General features: G+C 37.8%; 1 protein-coding gene across 19 annotated transcripts in view; it reads left to right on the top strand.

The window, feature by feature from the left end:
- SYNE1 (spectrin repeat containing nuclear envelope protein 1) overlaps positions 1-16496 on the top strand; it is a gene marked incomplete at its 5' end in the record, with an annotated part of 420585 nt that overhangs the window by 344358 nt on the left and 59731 nt on the right. For all 19 annotated transcript variants that reach the window (XM_081044694.1, XM_081044699.1, XM_081044700.1 and 16 more), the window contains 5 exons: positions 1790-1884; positions 4626-4860; positions 6602-6796; positions 10540-10665; positions 13061-13216. In XM_081044694.1, the coding sequence (XP_080900820.1) occupies positions 1790-1884; positions 4626-4860; positions 6602-6796; positions 10540-10665; positions 13061-13216 (807 nt within the window). The remainder of the gene's footprint in view (positions 1-1789; positions 1885-4625; positions 4861-6601; positions 6797-10539; positions 10666-13060; positions 13217-16496) is intronic.

Consider the following 16496-nt stretch of genomic DNA (forward strand, 5'->3'; position numbering starts at 1 on the left):
TGGGGGAGGGGAAGAAGAGCGGCAGTGCAGAAAGAGTGTAGAAAGTGACTCAGTTTTCAAATTGAGTTGCAGACTACTTTAATATTGTCAGGGCTGCTTGCTAAAAAGATTATGCTTTGATCAAAAGTCTTTGACAAATTAAAATTGTGTGCTCTTTAAAAAGCATATATGCGTTTTATACTAGGAAATCAAGTACCAGACAACTCCAAGTGTACCTCTTGGTCAAACTGCATTATAATCATTTCTCAAGAAATATTGAGAGAGAACTAGATACAAAAAGCAAATTAATTAATTTGCTGGTACTCTCCATATTCTTTTTACTGGTGTAATTAAAGTATTCTATGTACTTATGAAAAATATGCAAGTGGAGAGACAGAATTTACCTAAAAGCAGAGAAAAAAGCTTAATGCACAACTTAAAAGAGAATAAAACTAATTTTAAAGCACTTTGTTTAAATTTTAAAAGTAGAGAATTTAAATAGTGTAAGGTATTTTTAGGTTCAGTTTTATCGAGTTGACTGATGATAAAATAAAAGACAACGAATCAAAACTACAATGAGATATCACTTCACACCCACTAGCATGACTACAAGGAAAAAGATAACAAGTGTTGATGAGGATGTAGAGAAATTGGAATCCTCACACGTTGCTTCCGGGAATGTAAAATGGTGAAGTGTTTTTGGAAAACAGTTTGGCAGTTTCTCAAAAATTTTAACGTAGAGTTACCATGTGACCCAGTAATTCTATTCCTAGGTATATACCCAGGAGAAATGAAAATATATGTCCACACATATACCTGTGTGGACAAAATCTTGTACCAGAATATTGTTTGTAGTGACATTACTCATAATAGCCAAAAAGTGGAAGCAACCCAAATATCCACCGACTGATGAATAAATAAATAAAATGCGATATATCCATACATTGGAACACTATTCAGCGATAAAAAGAAATACAGTACTTATGTATACTGTAACGTGTCAGCCTTGTAAACCTTATGCTACATGAAAAGAAGCCAGTCACAAAAGATCATACATTGCATGATTCCATTTAGATGAAATGTCCAGAGTAGGCAAATCCATAGAGAAAGAGAATAGATTAGCTGGCTGGGGATTGAGAGGAAATGAGGAGTGATTGTTAATGAGTATGGAATTCTTTCTGTGGTAATGAAATTGGTCTAAAATTGATGGTGGTATTGGTTGCACAACTCTGAAATATAATATCATTAAGTTATACACTTGAAATAGGTGAATGGTATGGTATATGAATTATATTTCAGTAAAGCTGTTTAAACAACAATGATAATTTGTGGTTTGTGGTGATAATTTCTTTCTTGATTTTTTTTAATGGCAAATAATTTTATTAATCAAATTAAATTGAAAAATACTAAGTTTAAAAAAATGTGTTTTTTCCCCATTCTTCAACTTTTTCAAAGGTCTTAAGCTGATCTCTATCTGAAAATGGACCAAGTTCTGCATACAAAAGAAACAAGAATACAAATTATGTGTTAACTAACTTTATAGGTGATTTTGAAAGAAAGGAGGGGAATATAATTCCACTTTTAGTCGGTTTTTAGTAAACAAAAATTAAACTTTACTTTTAAGTATATCTTAAATGCTGGTTTAAAAATATGTTTATTCCTATACTGCAGGATATGCTACATATCCTGATTCCGCTGGAGGTATTTTTCTTAACTTGGCTTAAACCAAAAATTTTGGAAACTTATTAGAGAACTGGGCATTAAAATTAGGAACTCTAAAGCATGTTCTTCTTTTTTTACAAAATAATAGTTGTTTCAAGCAGAGATGTTCAGCCGTCAACAAATTTTGCACTCGATCATTACTGATGGGCAGCATCTTCTAGAACAAGGTCAAGTTGATGACAGGTAGGATCTTTGATATACTATTATGAAGAAAGGTTCCAGTAAATTAGTCATTTTCTTTTTAATGAGCAGATTAGAGGGCATATATCCAATCTTCCTAAGGCAATTGTGCTGCAATAAAGCCTCAGTAATTGGAGGAAAGGCTTATCTGAATCTCCGAAATGACAGAGTATTGAATCTTTTTTAAAGAACTGCTATTATATTATATGAAGGACATAGAGTACTTGAAAATCACCTAGCCAACCTTTGCTAATAGTCTGTAGGAGACTCGAATTAATAAATAGATCAGAATGAATTGTATCAATGATGCATCAGGGTTTGTAAACAGATGTTTCTAATATTCTCATATGATTACAGAAATTTTATTCCTAAAAGGAACATAGAGATCACTAGACCATCCCCCTTACTTATAGATGAAAACTCGAGGTCCCGAAATGTGAACTCATTTGACCAAGGTCACGGAACTGCATAGCAGAGAATCAAGCCTAGAACTTGGGTATCTGGTTTTCAATCAGGACAGGCCAGCACTCCCATACCAAGACCATTCCACCAGATTTGAAAATGGTGTGCTACCTAAGTCAGATTACATTCACCCTGAGATCCTGCTTCCTCTTCATTTACTGAGCAGATTCTCTCTTTACTAAAAATACAAAGGTAATACCTAGCTCCTCTTTAGATTTGTGGTATGTGAATTGATGATTCCATACTATATCTACATAGGAACGATATTGACTCTATCCTAGCTACTTTCTGTGGTGATATTTGCACTATAAACCTCATTTATTTTATTACATACATATAATATAAATATATTATATCTCTCTCTCCATATATATATATATATATATATATATATATATATATATATATATATCCTATATTTAGGACCAGTAGTTGTGATTATAATTAACTTAGTATTATTTTTTAAATAGAAAATAAATTATTATTTTTATTAAGGGGCTTTTTAATGTTTTGGAAGCAATTTCAGTTTTAAGTGGATATTTTCTTTGGACAGACATGAAAGATTTTTATGGTTAAGCTTGGAACAGGAAAATGTGATACCATATTTATTTTATTCTAAGTAAGCCAAATTTAATGTGAACTTTACAGAGAATTTAAGGCCTTCAAAATAAGACAAATTCAGATGCAATTAAGTTATCTTTTGCTTCATCCTCCCTTAGCCAACTCTATAACAATATTGTAAAAGTTTGGGTCATTAAGTGAAATAAAATTTAAAATTCACGCACAAGCCAACAGCTATTAAATTTTAAATGTTAACAGTTAGAAATGAAAACATGAAGGTTGGACCCGAGGACAATTTTGAACGTTGCAAGTGAAGAAAACACTCAGATTAGAGCATGTCTACAGTAGGAAGGCCCTAGATTATGAATGTATTGTCTTTTAAAAGTTCTACAAATTGAGGATGAAGATTCCAAAGAGATCTTGGGTAGTTACCTAGTAGGGCAAGCAATTTGCAGGGTGCTTTTCATGTCACATTCTCAAGTCCTGGAGTTCTACTTTTTCAGAGATGAGAGATGCTTATAGCTTTTAGGGAAATCTCAAATCTAATTCATCACATTTGGTTCTACTGTAATTAGATTATAAATACCAGAAATTTTCTTTCAAAAACAGAAGAACAAGTATAATTTTTAATTACAAAATCAAAGTTTATAGTGGCCCTAGATACAGCTATCAAGAATGTCAGAGTCCAGGGCCATATGTCCAATTCAGATTTGAAGCGACCCTCAAGAGGCAAAAATAGCATATCTAAGGAAGAAAAGCAAAACTAATATAAGAGAAAAAGCAAGTAGCATTAGTATTGAAATGTGTGGAACAGTATAATTGATAAAGAAACTCATTCTCTTTGATACTGGACAAATCAGTTCTAGCGCCACAAGTTGAATGTTAAAGAAAACTTACTAAAGAACTACCAACATTTGTGAAAGGTAGAAAACACAGAGGTAGGAAAAACAAATTTAAAAAATCTGAGATTACTTAGGTAGAAATCGAGAAAGCTTAAGTAAAATTTCATATCTGTAGGCAGGCATATGGATAACCTTTATACAGACAGTGATCACTAGATAGTTTTCATTTTTCTAAGAACAAAGCAAAGTTGGTTTAAAATTTAGATTAATATGTGGAATAATTTGCTAAAGATGAGGGCTATTTATTGTGAGGGAATATTGAGAGTTTATGGAGTACAGTTTTCAAAAAAATTATTTTAATAACATAATTTTATTGAAGTGTCTCATGATGATAGCTAAATAACTCGGTTTTATTCATCCAAAGTGGCTTATAATTCTAGCTGAAGACAGGGTTATAAGTAGGCTTCGCTCCTCATTTTCTCCTGCTGTAGCCCTCACAAGATGCTGTCACAGGCTGCATATGTTGCTATGTGTGTGCTCAGGGGTTGGGGCCATTCCCACTGCAACTACTGCCCTATGCGCCTTCCCCTCGTGCACTCAGGGAGAGAATAAGTGACCCTGACCTTAAAGAAGTGCCTTCAACCTGTGCTGCCACATGAGAGCACTCACCGTTTGCAAACACCGATAGTTTCACTATTACTGATTTTGAAAATGACCTGCAGTAATAGCCCTGATAACAGACCATGGCATGCTCTTTGAAAACCTCTGCCCTAGATTACGTCTCAGTGCTTACAGTCATCGGGTGTGGATGCGTTGGTCGATCATGTGACCTCATCCAGGATAACAGTATTTTTCCCTGTGTAATTATTTCTTCACCAGAGACGAGTTCAGCTCGAAATTGATACTTCTCAGTAACCAGTGGCAGGGAGTGATTCGCAGGGCCCAGCAAAGGAGAGGTATCATCGACAGCCAGGTCCGCCAGTGGCAACGCTATAGGGAGATGGCAGAAAAGCTGCGTAAATGGTTGGCTGAAGTGTCCTATCTACCCGTGAGTGGTCTCGGAAGTGTCCCGATACCACTGCAACAAGCAAGGGCCCTCTTCGATGAAGTGCAGGTGAGGTGCCAAACGCGCTGTTTTCAAACATCTTCTGTGTTTTCACTGCACACTTCACCCTAGCCTCAGTTCTTCAGAAGGATTCTGGAGTGACATGGGAACGGGGACAAACATTGTTCGCAAATGTCAACAGAAACAGAGAAAATACTTGCATTCCAAAGCCCATATTTAATGATGAAAGTGTGGTAAGTGCCAGCCTCTCAGGCTCCCTCCACTTCATAGACCCAGGCCTCCCAGCAGCTCCTTGAATCCCAGCAGGGATGGGAAGGCAAAGACAAGGGAAGCAAAACTCCGCACTGATTATACATATTTCACTCGTGCACAATTTAAACGTGTCACTGAAGTATTCCAGAGAAGGAAAACGGCTCAGTCCTGTTTGTCCATTCTTGGTCTAGCCTCTTACTTTCACCAGCCTGGGAATTTCGGACTCCAGCCTCTTAGACGGATACCTCCTTGTATTCTCAGCAGTATATTTCATGGATTCCTCTTCCTTTGAAAGTCGTTATTGTTGCTTTTTTCCCCTCTCCTCACTTCTCTGGGAAACCTCACCTACACACATGGTTGCAACTACCCCCTACCAGCACAGAAGGGCCAAATGGGTATCTTCCAGTCACATTCATCTCCTGAGTGTTTGACTCAAGTATTCAACTGCCTTTTGGATTCACATCCATCATGCATCACAGACATAATATACTCTGTGGGTTCCAACAAAGCCTGGACCAACTGTTCTCCATCAGTCTGTTTCCCATGTCCCCAGTTCCTGGAAATGTCATCACCAGCTATCTGGTCTATCAGTCAGGAACCCCAGAATCATTTTATAGCTATCCTCTTCTTTTTCTTTCCTCAAGTTTCCATCCCGACTGCCACTGCCTTAGGTTAGATGCTCATGATCTTTTGCCTAGATAGACAATGGGTTTCTCACTTATCTTAGTGTATCTAGTACATACCCTTCTTCCATTGCATTTTCTACCCTACTGCTGAATGCTTCCATGCAAACACATCACTTCCCTGCTTATTATTCTTCTGCGAGTCGCATTCACTTTATTATAAAAATCAAATTCCTGTGCAAGATGTGGCTTTGCCTCATCTCCTGCTGCTCTCCTGCATGTACCTTCTATTCCTTCCGGCCACTGAAAACTACATCTAATGTCCTAAATTCACTATTTTTATCTTGTGCAGTGAATTTACCCATCCTCATTTCTCTGCGAGGAAGTCCTCTCCCTGACTCCCGGCCCTCATATGACACCAGGTCCCTCTTAATCTGGCCATGTTCATATATATTTCAAAACTCATGAAGCCTTTACCACTTTGAGGAAGCCTCTCTGTGTACCCCAAATGGGTCAGATACGTGAGCCGTGGTCTTTCTTTGAATTAGGTTGTTTATATTAAATATGCATCACAAATGTTTTCTGCAAGAGACATAAAAAGATCATAATAAAACTTTAAAAACAAGCAAACAAAAACACCCATCTGTAAGAACATGTTCCATGTGTTACAGAGGAGTTTTCGTATTGCACCATGATTTCATTGACCCTGGGGACAGACACTAGGCCTCCCCCTGTTGAATTCTCATTCATTTACACATTGCTGCATTTGTGCACAAATGACCAGCTCAGGAAATGCTTGTTAGATAAAAGAGGGCATGCTATGTGTGCAAAACTGTAGAGTCATTTAAAAATACTTATAATAGGGAAACGGGGAAGAGAAGAATGAGAAAGTAAAAATCCACATTTCCTTTTAGTTCAAAGAAAAAGTGTTCCTGCGACAACAAGGCAGCTACATCTTGACGGTGGAGGCGGGCAAGCAGCTCCTGATCTCTGCTGACAGTGGAGCGGAGGCCGCCTTGCAGGCTGAACTCTCGGAAATCCAAGAGAAATGGAAAACAGCCAGCGTGTGTCTGGAGGAGCAGAAGAAAAACCTGTCTTTCCTGTTGAAAGTAAGCCCAGCTCTTTCTTCCTATAGATGTACTGCCCTTGAAAAACTCCTTTAATTGTTGTGCTGCTTCCTCCCATTGTTATCCTGGGAATCAGATAATCTAAAGGTCAAGAAGTCATGCCCTGCAGTATTTGGATCCCCTGTGTTTTACTGAAGATCTTGTCATTGTCTTACATAAACTGAAAAAGTTTCCCAATTTTGCCATTTGTCATTTAGGAAAATCTCCCAACAAAGTAGTTTTACGTCTAATCAGACTGTCGAACTGACGAATTCTGATTAATGGCCGGTGCTAAGCCAGGGGCCTGTGATGACTGTATAAATCTAGACAGGAATGCAAAGAATAGATTCCACTCCCGAACCTCAGACTCTAAAGTGGTTTTCAAGATTGATATCTCTCATTTTATAGCAGGGAAAAAGCTATCCAAGAAGGTACTCTTGATTTGGTCTGAGCTTATCCAAGCGTGTTGCTATCTGCGGGAGGTGTATCAAGCCTGTAGTTGGATACTGATAGCACACTGATCACGCAGCAAATTTAGAGAAATGTAGATTTATCCAGACCTCCCACAATATGCTTTTCTCTCACACTTTCCAAATCCATATATAATACATAATTAAATCAGCAGTTTGCAAAAGGTCATGGGCTCTAAACTCAGATAAACCCAAGTTAACACCATAATAAACCAAGTAACTTGGTTCACTCAACCTAAGTGTCAGTTTCCTGATCTGTAGAGTGGGTATGGTTACATCTCCTTCACACAGCAGTGTGAGGACTTAATGAAATAATGACAGTGAATCAGGTAGCACAATAATTATCATTGTTGATGTTATTCTCATTTTGAAAAGTAAACACAGCTAAATACTAAAGTTTTATATATGTCCATAATCACGAACACTTTAATGAGATTATCCATTAAGTTTGGCCTGTCACTTTTTTGGATCAAACGTAATAACTAAAGTTAATGGAATACATTTTGCTCTTTTGAAATGTTTAAAGTGTGCACACCCAGTGGGATCATTCTATTAAATATTATTTAATAATATATTACCTTGTGTCTAAGAATGCCACTAAATATCTGTTAACTATTATTTCCACAGCGTGATTCATCAGTAATACAATATGTCTGACTCGTTTCATTTTTGCTTTCAGGAAAGGATTAAAACATTGTAACTCATTCTGTAGAGGACATGAGAACATGTTAATCGTGCACTTTTTCTTTATTTGTGATGTGATTATTGGACACATTCCTAAGACTTCTAAGACGAGACGGCTGAGTCACTGCATTTGCTTTTCTTGTCATTCTGTGGGTGTGTAAAACATCCACTTTGATAGGTGTTTGCAGACCATGACATTTAGTTATTTTCTTATAATTAATGTAGTGAGACTGGTTATAGCTTCAAAATGTAAGCCATCTTTGGAAAGGGAAATTGCTCTTCTCTTGTTAAAGTTTATTTTATTTTGAGTCATGTACTAGGTCCTATTTGCCTAAGGAGTTTATGAAGCGAAATTCTAATGTTTATAGAGGCTCATTTTACTGTATCATTTCCCCTCAACTATAATATAATGCCTATCAATACTAGCTCTTAATTCAATAGTCTGAGTAAATATGCCAAAAATAGTCATTGTACTTCTATGCCCTGCATGTTTACCTGCTTCACTATCACTTCTTAATTTTGTTACAAAAAATAAGATGCTGACCTTTTCTCTTCTAGATCAGTGAACATTTATTGTAGGTTGATAGATTTTAGAGTGTGTGATGATTTAATTCAGAATGCTGTTCAATTTAAACAGAAAGAGGACCTTTCTGTCTACTCTCACTGTGCTTAGCATTGATGAACGAAGTGTAGCCTGGAAACACAGAGATATTTTAATGAAGGGAACGGACAAATCTGCCCAAGATAGATAATTTTTTGTAGTGTTTTTGGTTTTGTTTTATGTTATTTTCTGGCGAATGGGAAGAGGGAATGTGGTTATGCACTTTAGGAAGTTCCCTGAAGGAATTTAAAAGAAAAATTAGAATCTTGAGCCAAATTCTTAGTTCACTTCGCATCCAAAATGCATTTTGAGTAGGGAGGTACTTTAGTCATCACTTCTTAAAGAAGACAGTTGTAGCAAGTAGCACCTATGAGTTGCTGTGTTAAAACTAAGGCACCAGAAGATAAGACAGGAGAACCCAGAGAAGAAAACACCAGTAATGATGGAAGAGATAATGTAAAGAAAAATGCAGCATGATGTGGCATCATGCAAAAGCAACTCTAGTTGTTTTTCTTTGGAGCTTAATAATTTAAGTTGTGGGAAGTGGCCACTGGGGAATGGTTGTTGTGGAGAAGGTGGCCAAAAATGGGGATTAATAAATAAAATTAAGGAGATTCATTTTAAATTTGCATGGGCACTAAGACACCAAATATAAGTTAATTTGTAGACAGAGTGCTGTAAAGAATCAAGCTGCCATTATGGTTCCTTTAGTTTTTTTCTTTTACTTTTTTTTTTTTTTAAATTACAAAAGAAATACATCTGTCTGGTTTAAAAAAAAAAAAGTCCGGGTAATAATTTAAGTATGTAAAATAAAAAATGAAATTTCTCCTATACCACCACCCAAACCATGTTAACTTCTTCGGAGGTAACCATTGTTGTCAGTTTGGTATGTAACCTTCCAAAATATAACCATAAGGTGTATGTTTTCTTTTGTCAGTACGTAGAGAGCGACCACATTCCATAATGCCACTCTACCACTTCCCCGTCTTCATCTTCAGAGTACTTATCAGTACTTGGAATACTAGATGTATATTTTAAATTACATTATCGTCTTCCTCCACTTACTGATTTGTTTGGGTTTTTATATATTACATATTTAACCCTTTATTACATATGTTTCTGCACTAGCAAGATAAAGCATGTCAAATGCCATGCTTTTTCTAGTTGTGTTTCCGCTTCTGTAACAATTCAAATGTATGTACCTCATATTATATGCATATTGAATTGAATGAGAGTCAGGGTTATATTATTTTTACATTCATCTCACGTCTCTCACACATATTTTCATCCTGAATGTGATCCATATCCCCTTTCTTATTTCCTATAGTGCATTTGAGATGGTGTAGACCAGGGGTGTCCAAACTGCGGACGGAGGGCCAACTGCGGCCCGCAATTTTTAATTGGCCCACAGCAAATTCCAAAAATATCTTTAGTTTACTTAAATAAACCAGGTGAGGCAATACGGACTTCACCTCGAGTGAGTGGCCCGGCTGTTTGTATATTTTACCGCATATGGCCCTTGGTAAAAAAACATTGAAAAAAGTTTGGACACCCCTGGTGTAGACATTGGAATAATTATGGGTGGGATTAGGAAAGATGCACAGTGCAGTCATTAACCTCTCACTCCTGCAGATTGATTCAGATGCAGATAACATTTGTGATTACCTGCAATATTCTGGACATTGCAGTTGGTGCCTTGACATCCATAGCTTTCTCCAGCAACTGTAAGTTGTATTATTCCATCAGAAAATCCAAGAGAGCACATTACCTGCTGAAAGTCACATAGGTAATAAGTAGGAGTCAGCTTAGAAACCAGCTCTTCTGTCACTGCCAACCACGACAATGGATGTGGACAGGACTTCATATCAGTGAACTTAAATTCTCAATGTAACTTTAAGTCTTCCTCTGGGAATTAAGAAGACTGTTTTACTTTTGTTCCAATTTCCTACCAAAAAAAAAATTATTGAAATTTCTTTCTCCTCCTGTTTTAGGACTGGGAAAAATGTGAGAATGGCATAGCTGAATCCCTGGAGAAACTACGGACTTTCAAAAAGAAGCTTTCCCAGCCTCTACCGGATCACCACGAAGAGCTCCATGCAGAGCAAATGCGTTGCAAGGTAAACGGCTGGAGTGAGCTTTTAACTGTCACCTACCCGTGTGCTTCAGCTGTAATTATGCCTTTGAAAGCGTAATCTAGTCCATCTCCTATGGCCATGCAAGTTCCTGGTATATTGCAATAAAAGCAATCTTTTCAAAGCATCCTCACTGGAGAGTCGTTCTAGCAAAAGAGTCTCATTTACAGCTAGGAGAGTGAGGCTGGGCAGCCTGGAAATTCTGCAGACAGTGGCCATGGAGGAACACACCTGCCCTCCACACTCTACTGTAAGGAAAACAGGAACTGTACATAGCTGATCTCAGTTACTGCACAGAGCCTCCGTCCTTTAGTTACTCAGGACCCCAACTACCTAAAGGTTATGCACAACACCTCACATCGCACTTGGAAGCAAACCAGTAGCTAACCAGTAGCAGACCGTTCCCTGCATCATGAGCTCGCTGGGACCAACATGACTTAGTCGCTTTAGAGTTTGGTCCAGTCACACCTGTAGGGCCAGGTGGGGTGGCTGAACAGCAGTTCTTTATGGAGCAATATGCAGATCAAATCAACACTACCTTTAACCTTTTCCCCTAAATTACACTTGTCCTTGTGTTTCCAGTCATTTGCAAATTATTGCATTCGAGTAATTTTGTTTAAAACTTCCCACATACTCAAATGATTTGGATTGTAATCAGTTCTCTGCCTCACTCTGGCTAAGAAGGTCAGCATTTAAGAAAGATCAATTCTTAGAGAAGTCTGGGAATCATCAAAAGTGTGGACATCAGCATATTTCTTTGATATTAAAATTTAAGAATATTCTTTGATACTTGAAAGAGGAAGATTTAGGAAAAATTAAAGGTACTGTAGTTTACATCATGGATGGCGAGTGAAATATTGAAGTATAAATTCAGAAGTATGCAGAGATTTAAAAAGAGCTTGTTTCAAGCCTGTGACTGTAAATTTGTAACTAATGATTCAAGACAACTTCCAATAAACAAGAATGGCATTTATTAGGCCCGTCCTGTGTGCCAATGCCTATATCAGTGTTACCTCAGATGGCATGAACACAAGCCCATGAGGATAATCTGCTATTTCCCTTTTACAGTTAAGCAAACCGAAGCTTCTAGAAGTTTAATAACTTTTCAAAGTTAGTAAATGTCAAAGTTGCCACAATCCAAAGGCTTTATTTTTACCACCTGGACTCATCTAATGGAGTCTGCAAGTCTGAAAGAGTCGGTTTCTGGCGGTGGTGGTGGAGGTACTTTTTTAATTCATACACCAAATCTGATGTTTGAGTTGGGGTTAGAAATTGTTATAAAAAGCGGAAAATCTTTACATTGGTATGGTAATTTAATATGTCTATGCATATAAACACATAAACGCTACATATTTAATATACCTGGATGGTTTGGTCTTTTAGCCAAAAGCTGTTACCATGGGACCTCATCTCCCAGAATACACAACAGTTACAAGCATGACCTGCTATTAAGTTTGGAGATGAAAAGGGTGCATTTTCGTTCAGCTCTCTGCTACTCTTTACCCAAACCACCCTTAGCTGCAAAACAAAGCAATTACCTGGAAAATTCAGGCTGAAACCTTGTTTGCCTAAATTGCCTGGGAAGTTAGCCTCAGACTGTACCCTTAATGGCCTTTCCCTTTGGAAACTTGCCTCCTGTGTGAAGAGACAGAAAGAGAGGGGAAAAGCCATATGAAATATTCTATTTATGCACTAAATTAGCTGAAATCCGAAAACCTCAAGGACTGGCAAAAAGCATGAATTGCAAAATCTGTTCAAACATTAAACAAACTAATGTTAACTCATTCAAATATTGTTTTATGAATATTTTTTTCTTAAATCATTTGATAAAGATTGGAAGACATATATTTTTACAGTTACTTAAAGAAATCTCTGCTTCCGCCGAAAATGCATTCAGTCCATTATTTTAAATTGAGTAATAACATCAACAGATCTTTTCAGCTGTTACATTGTCAGTCTGTATCACAGAATGTAGCAATTCAAAGTGTTTGAATGAAGGTTCAATATAGGAGTCTGAGGTTTTCAAAAAGTATTTCATTAATATGATCAGTAACTCGGGACAAAAAGAAATGATGGGTTAAGAGTTTACAAAGTTGGTTTAAAAGTAAAGAAGCTCAGTGAAGTTTTGAAACTCCAACCTAGAAAAGACCATCAAAGACGATCAATGAAATGGTAAATAGATGGTAGGAAGATTCTGTAAGCAACCTGGTGTTTTATGAGGAGAACTTGGCAAATTATCAAATTATGGAGGAAGCAAGTAAGTAGATACCAAGTTAGATGTTCAGAGTGGGCTAGAAAGGTAATTGTATCAAGAAGGTTATTCCAAACACACTTCAGAAATGTTGATGGGTATTCAAGTTAGTTTGTTTGTTCAATCTAGGAACTGGAAAATGCCGTGGGGAGCTGGACAGATGACTTGGCACAGCTGACACTGCTGAAGAACAGCCTTTGTACCTACATCAGTGCCGATGACATCTCCATCCTGAATGAGCGTGTGGAGCTTCTGCAAAGGCAGTGGGAAGAACTATGCCACCAGGTGAGACCAATGCTGGACTCAGCATTTGCTCAGAAAGGTGGGACTCTGGGAAATGATTTGGAAGGTCAAATGACTTGAGCCACATTGGGACCCGTCTCCTATCTCTGTGCACAGAGGGACAACTCTGTGGTTATCACAAAAACGTTTCAGAAGAATACAATTATGTCTTACTGTTATAGCTGAGATGCAGTCAAACTGGACTTTTTTTTTGCTTTCTCTTTCACTGGCTGGCACAATACTTTTAAGAGGAAACATAATTTTGTGGTTCACGGATGTGGTTTTGCTAGGTAGATACAGTGCTAGGTAGGTGGTCTCTTTCTTACTTTACACATGTGAAAAGCAATCGTTTTATTTGCAATTTTGAATAATACTGCGGAGCTGGTTTTGTACATGGCACATTTATTGTTGCTGTCGATTTACCATGGTTGTTTTTAATAATTCACGGTTCACAGCATTTTGGGTCATGCTTCATTCATTGGTTAAGTACCTTCTATCTGCTCAATACCTTAAAAGAGATGCAGATTGGGTTTGATGGAAATGAAAGGAAAAGATTGGTGGGAAGGTAATGAGAAGGCATCCAAGGCAAAAGGAATCCCATTGATTAAAGGCCCACAAGTGAAGGCTCTGAGTGTGGCCTTGGAGCATTCCCTCCAGGAAGCAGGGGCCCTGAGTGTCATGTTCCTTCCTGTACCTGGTCGCCTTGCCTGGCACACAATAGGCTGTGATGCATATTTGTTACATGAATCACTCACATTAATTATTGTGACTTTCACAAGCTATACTAGGGGTCGCTATTATCAGGTTTACGGTTGAGCTGAGACGAAAATCGGTCCTGAAGAATCTACACAGTGGAGAAGAAAACTGGGTATAAACAAGTTAGAACACTGTATAAAGATGTAAGCCAAGTAAGGGCCGTGTGGACTGCAGAGGAGAAAGAAAATGCTTGTTGAAGAGGATAAATGTGGGACTGAGTGCTGAGATGAGGCTTGGAAACATCTGATTGGTGTGAAGGAGTCAGGCAGGTGGGACAGGGTTGCCCCTGGAGTAAAGGCACAGGAGGGGAGCAGGCAGAGGGCCTGGCTGGGAGAAGCAGGTGTGGGAAAGACCAGGAAGGAGCTTCCCTCTGGAGGGGGCCTCTTTGTGCCTCCCATTTCAGGACAAATATGCTTTCCTAGAGATCTCTTCTCTCCCCTCCTCTTCACTTTCTCCAAGGCAGGGTTGCTTCTCTTTATGTTTAAGAAAACATGAAACAGAGTTTAAGAAGCTCATAGCCTCTTGATTCATGTGACATCAGCAAGAAATTTGTCGCTAGGTAAATTTTTCTCTGTGTGTTTAGCTTAAGACCCAGGTGTTTCTCAGGCCATGAGCTAGAGGAGAACTCTGGCACGCCCTTGGGAAATGTGTGAAAAGTTTCCTATGAATATATACTGTACTGTTAAAAGGGAGAAATGTAAGAGATGATTTTCCTAAACATACTGACGAATAGACTATAAAGTTAGTCACCTTTCACAGATCTCCACAATCTCCGTGAAGACAATGAGAAACTTACGTGGAGCGTGATAATGTTAATGTCAATATGTTATCCTTTTCTGAATTCTTCAATCTAAAACCAATACATAACTGCTCAGTAAATTATACACGTTTTTCAACATAACAAAGTTATCATAGCATTCCATATACACAAAAGATACATTGGTGGTGCACGTAATTGAAAACGATCCCAGCAGTGTTCGGGTACGTTTATGAGCTGTATTCATTTGTGTTTCTTAACATTTAGAAAAGTCTAACACTACTTTCTGGCAATACTTTTCAGCATATTATGTGAAATGTATTGGACTAGATCCATTTCTCCGGCTAACTGATATCTGTAAAGCATTCAGAGAGGTAGCACTTTCTTGGTTCCTATTGGTTCCTATTTCCTTCCCAAACCTGCCATGAACTGTTCTACCCCAAGACCTTGCTCAGGCCATTCTTCCTGCCCAGACCGACTATTCCTTCCCGTCTGATTCTGACGCATCCTCTTCCAAATTCCACAGCCCCCATGATGCTCAGACCTCAGTGTTTCTCTGCTCCTTTGAGCTCCTTTTCCCTTTCGGTCTGTGCCATCATGGGTCAGTTCATTGCTCCTTTCTTCTTTTTTTAATGGCTGTGACTTGATTTCACGACTATGAAGTCCTTGAGGACAAAGATCATTTATTTTTATGTCCAGTGCCTAGAACAGCTAAATGTTCATGTGTACTGTTAATAATTTAGACAATACTTTGGGACATGTGTTTTATGTCTTCAGATGTATGTCCCTCTAAATGTAAAATAATGACAAGTTTTCTGAATATTTTGGAACTTAAGAAGATTATTATTAGGCAACACTTTTTGAGGTAGGAAACTGGAACTGTGTAAAAATATTATGAGATACAAAGGGTACACATTTCCAGTTACAAGACAAATAAATTCTGGGGATCTAACGTATAGCATGGTGATTGCAGTTAATAGGACTGTTATATCCTTGAAAGGTGCTAAGAGAGTAGATCTTAAATGTTCTAACCACAAAAGAAAAAGGTAATTATGAGAGATGACAGGTGTGTTAACTAATCTTGTGGTAATTATTTCTCAATATATGCCTGTATCAAATCATCGCATTGTACGCCTCTAACTTACACAATGTCATATGTCAATTATATCTCAATAAAACTGGAAAAAGAAAAAAGGAAATATATATATATATATATATATATATATAGAAAGAGAGAGAGAGAGAGAGAGAGAGAGAGAGAGAGGCAACAGTCTGTTTGGAAATACATTTTGAAAGCTGCTGTTGATCATATGATATGCTGTGAAGAGATTAATCCCTCACACCTGGCCTAAGATTAAAGTAAAAAAAGAAGCAAATTGATATACAATATATAATGTTCCTAGAAAATTTCTATATTGAGTGTCTTAAGGCATGAAGCTAAAGCGTGCTTCTCTGACACTACTTCAACCTAAGAAAGATGATTTACACCAGGGAGAGTTTAGTCCTGGGTCACACTGAAGGTGCCAGGATACAACTCTAAGGAGGAACATAGACTAGTTACTAGTTCTTGAGCTAGTGTTTCCGGAGAAATTCGATCAAGTATGAAACCACAAAAGGAAATGGGCTTGTGCCTATGTCTCATTTTAAAAGTTTCAAGCTTGAATTAAGCATGGCACCCTCCCTCTGCTAAAGAGCAAGTGGCCTGTTCATGTTCCCATCGAAGTAGTTGATGACAAGGCAGGAGTAACGGGGACTCAGATGAGAATGAGG

The sequence above is a fragment of the Rhinolophus hipposideros genome (genome assembly GCF_964194185.1).
Source record: "Rhinolophus hipposideros genome assembly, chromosome: 3".
Classification (NCBI taxonomy): domain Eukaryota; kingdom Metazoa; phylum Chordata; class Mammalia; order Chiroptera; family Rhinolophidae; genus Rhinolophus; species Rhinolophus hipposideros.